This window comes from Cornus florida, unplaced genomic scaffold, assembly GCF_030987335.1.
Source record: "Cornus florida cultivar Cherokee Brave unplaced genomic scaffold, ASM3098733v1 CherokeeBrave_3.0.0_Hap2_Chr11, whole genome shotgun sequence".
NCBI classification, from domain to species: Eukaryota; Viridiplantae; Streptophyta; class Magnoliopsida; order Cornales; family Cornaceae; genus Cornus; species Cornus florida.
Window position 1 is genome coordinate 83,186,398 of NW_026775581.1, and position 10,971 is coordinate 83,197,368.

At 33.6% G+C, this 10,971-nt stretch overlaps 2 protein-coding genes across 4 annotated transcripts; both read right to left on the reverse strand.

The window, feature by feature from the left end:
- Window positions 1-1,674: 1,674 nt before the first annotated feature.
- Window positions 1,675-5,665, reverse strand: LOC132282700 (profilin-1). The gene is made up of 3 exons (XM_059784452.1): window positions 5,417-5,665; window positions 3,754-3,891; window positions 1,675-2,177 (listed from the first exon to the last, which is right to left on the reverse strand). The coding sequence occupies exons 1-3, from the start codon at window positions 5,537-5,539 to the stop codon at window positions 2,043-2,045; spliced, it is 396 nt and encodes a 131-aa protein (XP_059640435.1). The 5' UTR covers window positions 5,540-5,665; the 3' UTR covers window positions 1,675-2,042.
- An 846-nt stretch (window positions 5,666-6,511) lies between these two features.
- Window positions 6,512-10,859, reverse strand: LOC132282699 (uncharacterized). Of its 3 annotated transcripts, none has more exons than XM_059784449.1 (6): window positions 10,582-10,857; window positions 10,064-10,193; window positions 9,764-9,902; window positions 9,558-9,686; window positions 9,391-9,481; window positions 6,512-7,053 (listed from the first exon to the last, which is right to left on the reverse strand). In XM_059784449.1, exons 2-6 carry the CDS (start codon window positions 10,150-10,152, stop codon window positions 6,869-6,871), a joined length of 633 nt encoding a protein of 210 aa, XP_059640432.1. In that variant the 5' UTR covers window positions 10,153-10,193; window positions 10,582-10,857; the 3' UTR covers window positions 6,512-6,868. The 3 variants fall into 3 exon arrangements, with proteins under 3 accessions (XP_059640432.1, XP_059640434.1, XP_059640433.1); XM_059784450.1 differs by lacking the exon at window positions 6,512-7,053 and adding an exon at window positions 7,060-8,207 and having other exon boundaries at window positions 10,582-10,859; XM_059784451.1 differs by lacking the exon at window positions 10,064-10,193 and having other exon boundaries at window positions 10,582-10,858.
- Between the last annotated feature and the right edge of the window lie 112 nt (window positions 10,860-10,971).

Genomic DNA, 10,971 nt, shown 5'->3' on the forward strand with positions numbered 1-10,971 from the left:
GAACGCACATTTCTTTTTGAAAGAGAAGTTATACCACTTGAACTAATTGCACGGTGATAATAAGTTTATGTTGGTAGGTAAAGGAAACAGACTATATAAATCATGACAATTACATTATACGTGTAGTATATGCCCACCTTTTAGAAACACCAATTGCTTTACCCAAAGCTTAATTCAATTTGTAGCTTCACTGAATTGAGTTCTTCTGTTTTCTTCAAAAAAATTTTTTTTTTTAAGCCAAAAACTCATTTTCCTAAATCTGTGTTGAAAATAATAAAAACTTCAGTAATGATCGTTTTGAATTTTGAATAAACCAAAACTTTTTAAAATGTAGGAAAATATGCTGCACAATCTTCTAACAATAGATTACATATAAGAAATTTTTTCAAAAACAGTTTTCAGAAACGGCCCTCAAAATGTTTTCTTTTCCTCTTTTTCTTTCTTTCTTTCTTTCTTTTTATTTTATTTTATTTTTTTGGTGCTTTCTCAGGAGCCATACATATAAAGATTACCTTTTTGAGCATTCACAGATTTCTGATTTTCAGCCGGTAGCACCATTTTTGCTTCTCTTAGTTTATTGAAATTCCAAGCAGTTCCTAGCAGAGAGTTACATAAAGTAAAAAATTGTACAAGTAACAAAATAGGTGAAATAAAATAAAATAAAATTGATTTCACATAATAGCTAAACACAAGAAAATGTTGCATGTGGTTGGCCTAATTCTTCTAGCTTAGAATTGAAACTGTCCTAGGGATATGGACGGGTCAAAATAATCCCACTTGTTCACACAAGCAACCAAAACAAAATTTGATTGAATGACTTTTAACCACACATATATATATATATACACACACACACACATCAACCATCTATATATATTTATCAATATATTGGGTTTCTGCTCCACTTTGAACTGGAATTGAATGGCCAAAATTAACTAATTACTTACCAAAAAAATATATAATAAAAAATAACCTTGTTTCGAATATATTTTACTTACCGAATGGCTAAAGTTTACACGAATTTAAAGTTATTCTCCCGGTTTTTAGTGAACATTCATAACTGTGAGGGTCGCTTTGTCAAAAAAACTCAAATTTTATAACAAAGAAATATTTTCTCAAAATCCATAACTGTGATGACTGCTTTGTCAAAAAATTCAAATTTTATAGCAAAGAAATTTTTTCTATTTTTGAGATGGATGGAATTGCTCCTTTCTAATGGTATCCATTTAACTTCAATTATGCCAAACAAAGAGATCGTACCATTTTCAACAATGAATGCATGACCCATGCATCTCATAGTTGAGAATGGTTCGGTCTTCTTAATGCATTGAAGAGCTCGATTAGAATAGCAGTGTTCTATTTTTAAACAAATATTAAGTGTGCAAGACATGTCCATGTACTAATATCCAAATTTTGGACATCTCAAATCGAGGAGATCCAACAAACACATATCCACACCCCATAGAACCCGCTTGCTCATCATCTTAGGGTGCAAAACCAAACCCTTTACAAAATCTGCATGAGCCACAACATTGCAGTTCCATCCATAGTCAGAATTTTAAAGCCAACAATCTTCCAAGAGAACACACACACACACACACACACACACACACAATAAATGTAGCTTGGCATGCTTTAAACAGGTGATGGCTGCAAACAGAAAATGAGCCGGAGAGAAAGAGGGCAAAATCATCACTCTAGTCATAAATTTCACTTGTCAATTTGATAACAATGGCTTCCACAATAATTTTTGTAGGTAAATAAAATATTTGCATGACTAAAATGTCAATCTAACAGAAACATTTCCATTAAAAAAGGCCCAAAGATCTATGGTCGAGTACAACGACAAATAGCTTCTTACTAGAGACCTTATATTCTAGTTTCCAAGTACCAATTTGCACTTGGTTCTCCATCACTTCAAGTTACGTAAATATACTACTACATTGCAACAATTCCAGCTTCAGGTAGGTAGATGCTCGAAAAATCCAAATATAATAAAAAAGGATACACTGAAAGGACGCAATCAGCATATTGGTGCACGACTAGAGACCCTGATCGATGAGATAATCGCCCAGCCTTTCAACAATCATGTTGCACTGACCAGGAGTCATAGGCTCATCGTATATTCCAATGATCAAGGCTTGATTTGTCTTCTTGATGGTAACACCACCAGGGCCCTGAAATAAGTGTAACGTCGAAGTCAACAAGAACATAAGACAAGGAACCAATTTTTTTTTTTAAATGTTGCATTTATAACAATGTGTGAGGCTATAATGCTATCACATATAAAAATTCTCTTTGTACAACTTATGTCACACCTCGAAATGAATGTTGTGTCAAGCAAGTGACATGCAAGTGTTATGGAGAATTCTGCTTGGCATAGGTGGAGAGTGAGTTCTAAAGTATTCTATACTTGTGTAGAATGTTGAAGGATTCTAGAAACTTATGAGTAAAATGTAGAGAAATCAATATTTTAGAGAAGTAGAGATTTATATAGAGTTGAAGATATTTTAGAAGAGTGTTATAAAGAGTTAATCATAGCGGTTAATTGTAATACATTTCTAACCGTCCATTTGAGAGAACGATATCTATAAATAGGATAAGAGTCATTTGTATATGAGGGAGTGGAGAGATTGAGCCTTCTACCACCATAGTAGTAATACAAACAAAAGTTAGTAAGTGATTAGGTACAAATTCTGATAAATGGTACAAATATGACACTAATTTGCAATTTACAAATTTCACTATGGTAGTGTAAAATTTGCCTCCAAAATAGAGATCAATCCCATTTCAAATTTTTTATTTTTTTATTTTGAAATTATTTATTTAGCAGAAATAGATTACATACTTAATCAAGTTTTGTTATGAAAAACATATTATAAAGTAAACAACTTCACTCACTAGTTTAACTTTGCAGTTATCAATTATATATCAAATAAATTTCATTTTATGCCATAAAATACAATTACAACTCCGCAGATAAAAATATTTAATTTGAATGAGAGGACAAAACTGGAGATAATAGAACAGTAACATTAATAGTACACAGCATAATGACAAACAAGGATTTACACAAGCAACTACATATTCCAAATAATGGTAACAAGGTTTTCTTGCATTAAATAGAAATTAGTGTATGCACCACCAACTTAATAAAGATTATTAGAACATTCAAGTATTAAGTTATAATGGAAACAGATTATTAGTACATTCAAGTACCAATGAAGTCATAATGGAAACAACTGCATCATGCCATCATCTAAAACCAGAACTCCATTTTAATTGTATATGATAGAATCATAACTGGTGTGCACTGAAGGCGAAAAAATCCAAGGGCATAGTCAACATCCCCTTGAATTCAAATGGTTGCATTGCACATTCTATGGTATTTAAAATGAAAATTCATCACACAACATAAGGGCATTCATGGAAAATAGGGAGATTTACAATATATCTTTATCACGTGGTTTTTTTATTTTTTTTGAAATGACCAATTTACAAATATTCATAATCATCTCTGAGATGGCTGTGACTTTCCAAATACAAAGTTCCATTTAAGATGATAAAATTTTCAAATTAAGAGTGTCCAATGGCGCTCAAACTTAACCATCCAAAATTATTGTCCTTAAAAACTTTCAACTGTCAACGCAATTGAGTTAGTTTGGTTTGACCAATCCAACATGTTCAAGCATTTGAAACAATCACAATTGAAAAACAAGATATTGAGCATATGAGGGAAATAATGGTCATCACCTTCTTTCCACGTATGACAGCCCCTGCTTCCCCTTGGATCACCATATACTTTGTGCCACCAAGGTATAGCCCAGTTGGTGCAAGTGACCCAGGTTCAGAAAAATCATTCATAATAGCAGTTATTTCTTCAGGCTTAAACTGAAAAAAATTCAAATAAATTTTATTTATGTCAAATTTACACAGAAATAAATAAAAAGCGATGGTCACATCATACATGTAACAATGTCTTGCTTTCTAAGAGACAAGTGGTGTTCAAATTGATTATCCACCTTGAAAGCTAAAACTAGAAGAATTGTTCATTGAATAAAAACAATTATAATTTTCAAAACATGCATCGATAATTTAATATACAGAAGATGGGTGCACGTACACAATTAAATAGTACAGCCCTTGGAGACAAATAACCAATCATAATCAAGGATGAGATTCCCGCTTCGGACGAACAGATTTGAGGAGATACTGAAATATTAGCAAATAAACATTAACTTTCTAGACATAGCAATTGTCTGATTCCAAATCCCCAGGCTCTTATGAGTATTGTAGCCAAATCTATCCTCTTGAAAAAACTTAAATGGGCCATTGTAGTGTAATAATAACTTATCATTTAACAACTCTTCAAAACTTTGTTGCCGTGAACTTTCATGATAACTCATAATCACCATCGCAATGCAATATGTGGTTCCTCAAAAAATGGTGCGGCCCTCTCCTACCCCACAATTAATGGATAGAGTGTCCGGTCACCCATTTATACTTATATACCATGCACCACACGATCCGTAAATGCATTACATCCAACCAACATCCTATTCAGCTACAATTCAATTAGTACACCTTAGACCGAGGTCGATACAAGTCTCTGATAGTTCTTATGAGGTGAATGCAACTAGACAAAAAGGCAACCTGGCTGAATTGAGAACAGAATCACTTGGAGAGAGAGAGAGAAGGTAAGGGCATGGGACATTCATATCGAAATCATGTGACAGGTCAAAGTTTGTTAGCATGAGTGGTAGTAATATACTAATATGATCACTAACAGTGAGTAAATAAAAGGGTTTCAGTTTCTAAAGCTGGTTTATAAAATTCCAACACCACTCAAGTGTGTTGTAAACGAGCAAAATGTGATCGCACATATGCACATTTGTGGGCTGTCAATCAATCAGCGTCTTCCCTCCTACAACAGTCATCAAGTCTTACCAAAAGACCAGACTAACAGCACAAGTCAATCGGAGCATATATTCTAAACTAAAACTGCATTGTCAAGAGAGAAACTATATAATCCCAATAACATGATATAGTTGAGAAGCCATAAAATTGTATAAAAAACACACCATCTCACTACAACACAACCCCATTTATGTTTTGCATATTTATATATAAATCCATGTCTTTACACACACTTCAACGGATCAAAATGTCAAACCCAATATATAACTGTATATATAAATCCAAGTCTTTACACTTTAGCTGACCAAAATGTAAAACCCAACATATAATTTCAAAAAATGAATCATGGATGTACAATAAAGAATGAATAAAGCCAAGTAGCCAAAACAAATAAATAAACTGATAATAAGTATAACAATGTAATGTTTTCATCCTTTTCATAGAAACCCAAAATTGATCAAACCCATCAACATTAAAAGACGAATTGTTAGATCAAGACCTGAGGGAAGGAGGCGCTCTGAGCCCAAACGCTGCCTTCTTGGCCGATGATAGCAGCGGAAGTGAGGTGATTGCCTTCGATTTCGCACATCAAGTGCTCATCTACGTATGTTTGCCAAGACATCTTAGCTTCTTTGTATCTACAAATATTATACCCTCTTCTTCTTCTCTTCGATTCGAAGTTTTGATGTTCGGGTTGTTTCAGATCTCTACACTTTTTTACAGAGCAGAGAGCTTTTTTTTTTTTTTTTTTCGATATTTTTATTTTTATTTATTTAATAATAATAATAATTATTTATTTATTATTATTATTATTTATTTATTTATTTTTGTGAAAATACGGACTTCTTGGTCTTGTGATTGTGTTGAAATGTAAACATGATAGGAGAAAAATCAATTTAACTCCTTCCGTTGTAATTCTCTTTTCAACAGATTTAGTTCAAAATCAGGTTTAGGGAGAGAATCAAAATATCCATTTTAATAATGTATATATACAAATAAATATTGCGGTTAAATAATCAAAGATTGTACTCAAATTATATAGAGCAATGCAACAACTGGCTGCATACCCTATATGGCTGTGGAGTAAATTAAACTTTTAAAACCTTTTAAAAAGATGGTTTGGATAGCATTTGTTGTTTGGATACTGAGAAGAGAAATTGTGCTGTGGAATACAACTCAATAAGAAATCTTCAATTTTTTGTTGAGAAAAAATGGAGTGCAGGTTGATTGTCCCTTGTGAGGAGAAACCGTCAAACAAAATAAAAGTCAATTTTCATATGTTTAGCACGTTCAAAATAACATCGGGAAGGGGTTCAAGCCCGCATGTGGGTAAAAAATGTGTTAGTGCATTCATATCTATCGTGCCAAAACTTTTACCATGGCTGTCAAACCACCTAATGCAACTACCCAACTAGAAGTTTGAGTAGATGCTGAGGAAGTAGTAAAAGAGAGATCAAAGCATCTTGAAAGGATCTACAAAATTCATCACTATTTGAATGTCACTCATTAGATACCCAATCACATATGAAAATAACATGTTCTATAGATTCTGATTCATTCTGGCAAATGGCACAAGATAGGAGACTCGGAACAATTTCTGGCAATAAAATTTCTTTAATCTGAAGAATAAATAATCAATTAGTCGCATTACATGGTATGATGATTAGAAGAAACAAACCAATTAGATGACAAAAAAAATTTACAACTATAAGCTAAAGAAGAAACACATCAATTAGCTGGATTACATGATCAAGCACTTGTCTCTTTTCTCTCGTTTCCAACACACAGAAAAGGAGGCAGTCATTACATATCTAGAAGTTGTTTCGAAAGGCATATTAACATTATCAAGTAAAATCGCAATTATGATATGATGATTAGAAGAACCTCTAGCACTAAAGCTAGGACATCCTCTGCTCGATACTCGATGTAAAATGTGCAAATGCCAGAGAGTTCAAGAATCCTTAGAAACTGAATCCTCGGAAACAATCTGAGTAGCTGATTGTGAGCTTCGTTTTGTTCGTAAGAGAAATGATGGAAGGAAACGAGGGATCACGAAAGCTGATCCTAAGCAAAGAACTGCTAAGATCACAACCCACCATGCCTCATGGGGGATGCCCAATAATAGTTCGTCACAAACTGCCATGAAGACGGGAAAGTATTAGAACATCATTTAATTTGTCATGAAGATAAGAAAATGAATAAGCAATGGGACTCTCACAAGGACCTAGTCCCAGAGCAATCTGAGTCATTTGTATATAAAGGACGGCCAATTTAGTTGAAACACCTCATATCACTTCAAATGTTCCATCTCAGACATAAAATACACAATGATTGGTTAAAAAAAGAAAAAACAAGGAATACTATCTTCAAGTAACAGGTACGTCATAAACTACAGTATTCATTCAATCACATAGGCACCCATGAAAAATTAAATGCTATTAGTGCTTTGTTCATAACTTAATAATTTATACAAGTCCATCAACATGAATAGGATTAGGACCATAGATGAAATATGGAAACCATCACCACAAACAAGAACAGAAAGTTAAAATGGTTACTTTAGAAATCTAGACCTCATCATTCAACGGCTGTTGTGGCGATGAAATTTACTTACTTTGATTGTCCTACTCCACTCATCTGTCATAGCCCAAATTTGAGATGTCATAACATGAAACTCGAATAAGCCACAAAACAACAAACTATTTTTTTCCCGGAAAGTCATTTTCGGCGGATATTAATATCAAATAATTCCCACTTTTTGAGCAGTAACTATCTCAAGCTAATGAATTTGGATTGAAGTTAAATTGAACAAGCCTCTGTCACCATGAAACGTGAAAGTCAAAATAATTTAGTCTGCTTGGAATTTAAATTTGATAGAGCCATGCAGTTCAATTCAACAAAGTCTAGATCCTAATGACTTAAGGTTGGTTACATTAAATCTTTTTTTTCTACGTAGCTCTGTCAGAAAGCATAATCTAAATTGCAAAAGGAAAACATGAGAAAAGATTGTTACGCAGGAATGGAGAGCTATTCATTAGATATAAATTACAAATTGATTTCCCAACTCCAGTTTATCGCTAAAGTGAATAAGCAGTAAAATAAAAAAGGAGAATACTTAAAACTCTTTAAATTAGCTATCAGCTCGTAAAGCATTCCACATACACATACAGAATCACTTATCTCACTCCTGTTGTAAGTGTGGAGACAAATAAGATTGAAAGCAACTTTGTGGCCCTCGGATCCTCAGATGATCAGGAATCCAATATCAATTTTTATCACTGAGTATACCCCTACATATCAGGAAGAGCTATAAGTAAAACCCACCTAGGCCCTCACTTTATGCTGCATTAAAAATCTAGCTGCTTCACGTCCAGATTTTGTAAGTAATTTCAATTCCTCTCATGCCAATAAAGACAAAAACTACCAGCCACCATCACCAAAAACTACTACATATACTTTTGCCAATTGCAAGTTTACAACCGATTGAACTTGAAAGAGAAAAATCAGGTTTTCAGTTATAGCCTATACGCCAACTTCCAAAGGACCACAGCAATTCAAAGAGGTTAGTAGTCGTAGGCAGATCCATGAAAAACGGAAATTTTCACGATTCAACATGATCACACCAAGATGTTAGTCCTATCACCAATATTTACATCACTCAGTTAAAATAATTCAAAAGTTACAAACAAATATAACAATTCGTAAGTTATACAAAAGTTATTAGCAATCAATTGAAAACAACATTAATGACATTGAAACAGCATCAGCCTGTAATTGATTTTATCTTTCTTTTTGCTCGATTTGTCTTTAGCAAGTCTATCGAGGGCTTTAATGCCCCAACACCTGTCATGCAAGTTTATCTTTCTTTTCCATTTACTTTATTTTAAGCAAGCAGGCGAAAAAGGTGCCAAAGATCAGGTCGACACCTAGATCTGTGGCAACACACTTCAACTAATAATATAGTTCCCGTAACATTTTTCTTAAAACAAATTTAAGATTCCCTTGCACAATTAAGAAGCTACTAGATTGGGTATATCAATTTCTTCTCGTGCATTCTAATAAAATTTTAACCCATGATGGACATCAAATAAGCCACCTCTGCACCGTCAAATTCCAAAATTAAAAAAAAAAAAAAAAAAAAATCAGGACATTATTCTTTCCTTAATTCGATGCAGCAACAAATAAAAAAACCGAAATTTAAAGAGAAGAAACAAAACAAAACACACAAACACGCTCTTCTCAATGTGGGTTGCATGTAGTGAACTGAAAAATATGAATTTCAATAAGCAATCCTAGACCTCATGGAGTCAACAAAAATCTAGCTTGTTGGACTAACAAATAGTTTTCCATGCTTAGAAAGATAATATTACAAAATTGAAAGTAACCTTAACCAGTTGCTCTAAGTCATGACTCATAAGGTCAATAATTGATTATTTGCTCTCATCCAGTACATAAAAAGAAATTTGAAGGTACCTATGTTAAAAATGACATATTTCTGCTCCTGCACATGTGGCATTGCTACAAATCCCTCAGGCTCCACAGTCACCAGTACGTAAGTTCCATCCTGAGCAAAGCAGTCTGTCAAAAGCTTCTCAAGAGAAGGATATAATGATTCAGGTATTCTTCAGGCACAATCAAACCTGGTCCCTAAGCAAGTCCATGCTGTCAGATTTGAATATCAACTTTTCAGTATTGAGTAGTTTTCTTCTTTGTTTCAGTCCCGAGTCTGAATTACCTCTCCTCAGTTGTAGAGAAAAGCTAGAAGGTATCTGTTATTCAATACTAACGACATGACCCACAAAGAAAATTTTGAAAAAGCAACAAGACAGAAATATAATTTACATACAGAAGCTGGATATGATATCTTCACTTCATACCACGTATGTGGTTTAAGCCCCTCCAGTTGGTAAAGCCGGGAACCCATTTGTAATGGCAGTGTTTCCTTCCATAGCTCCACCCCAACATTTAAAACTTTGCTATCAATCCTGTAAGAACACACATCATAAAGTTACCTTCAATTCAGTATATACACACTCACACACACACACACACACACACACACACCCCAATATTCTCTTTCTTTCTTTTTCCCCAAGGAAATGTTGTCAAAGCAAATCAAATGCACAAAGTTTTAAAGTTCACTAACGTGTCCCCATGACTGAATGGTAGGCCATTGAGAATGAAACTGATAATGAAAAGCAAAATGCACAAGTTGTCTGCATATGAACTAATCATACTGGTCAATGAAACACCAACTCTGCCTCAACTATTTTAACCTGAAAAACCATAATAACAATTGGGGTTCTTAATCAGTTAGCAATCGATTTCATCTGAACAAGTTTGTGGAGTGTGTTCTCGTTAATTCCTAACAAACAAATAAAAATCACAATTTTGCAAAGAAACGCATATAGCAGCAGACCATAAATGTGTACATCTGGGAAAAAAAGAAGAGATGATCAAATATGCATCAAAACCAAAATTTATTCAATGAAAATAAAAAAATTCTTTCAAGAAACGACGTTTTAATCCACCTTACACACGAAGAAAAAAAAAAATAGTGTTCAGCCAAAAGTTATAATATAAATGAATTTTCATGTGAAAAATCAACTAACTTGAATGTATCAGTGAGAGAGGCAATCTGTGAAAGATACAAGGGATACATACAATTTGAGAAGGTTTTGATCAACCCAGAGATATTGATTTAGGGTTTCGACACAGACAAATATGAGAAATCTTGCAAACTCGAAATCTAGCTTGCCATATATTATTGATCACTGTAGATAGAGAAAGTGATGTGGAGAGAGAAATGGAAGAGAGAATGAAGCGAGCCGCGTGGGGAGTGATTCTTCCCCAAAGCTGAAATTTTTAGCGCCTTGATGAAATTGCCATTAAAATCGCCGTCAACGCCGTTAAAGTTGCTAACGTTTTCCAAATAAAAGATCCGTTCTCGAAATAAAGGAAAAATATAGAGGGAGAGAAATAAAAAAGAAAGGAGTGAATTTTAACCTCAATATTAATTATATATATATATATATAAGCGAAATAAGTTAGGGA

Excerpts from the sequence above, each read along its gene's own strand:
- LOC132282700 (XM_059784452.1), bottom strand. The coding sequence starts at position 5,539 with ATGTCTTGGCAAACATACGTAGATGAGCACTTGATGTGCGAAATCGAA. Across the intron at positions 3,892-5,416 it reads AGAGCGCCTCCTTCCCTCAG|TTTAAGCCTGAAGAAATAAC; the intron begins GTCTTGATCTAA and ends AATTTTTTTCAG. Across the intron at positions 2,178-3,753 it reads CTGTCATACGTGGAAAGAAG|GGCCCTGGTGGTGTTACCAT; the intron begins GTGATGACCATT and ends CACTTATTTCAG.
- LOC132282699 (XM_059784449.1), bottom strand. The coding sequence starts at position 10,152 with ATGATTAGTTCATATGCAGACAACTTGTGCATTTTGCTTTTCATTATC. Across the intron at positions 9,903-10,063 it reads CCATTCAGTCATGGGGACAC|GATTGATAGCAAAGTTTTAA; the intron begins GTTAGTGAACTT and ends GTGTTCTTACAG. Across the intron at positions 9,482-9,557 it reads TGGACTTGCTTAGGGACCAG|GATGGAACTTACGTACTGGT; the intron begins GTTTGATTGTGC and ends TGCTTTGCTCAG.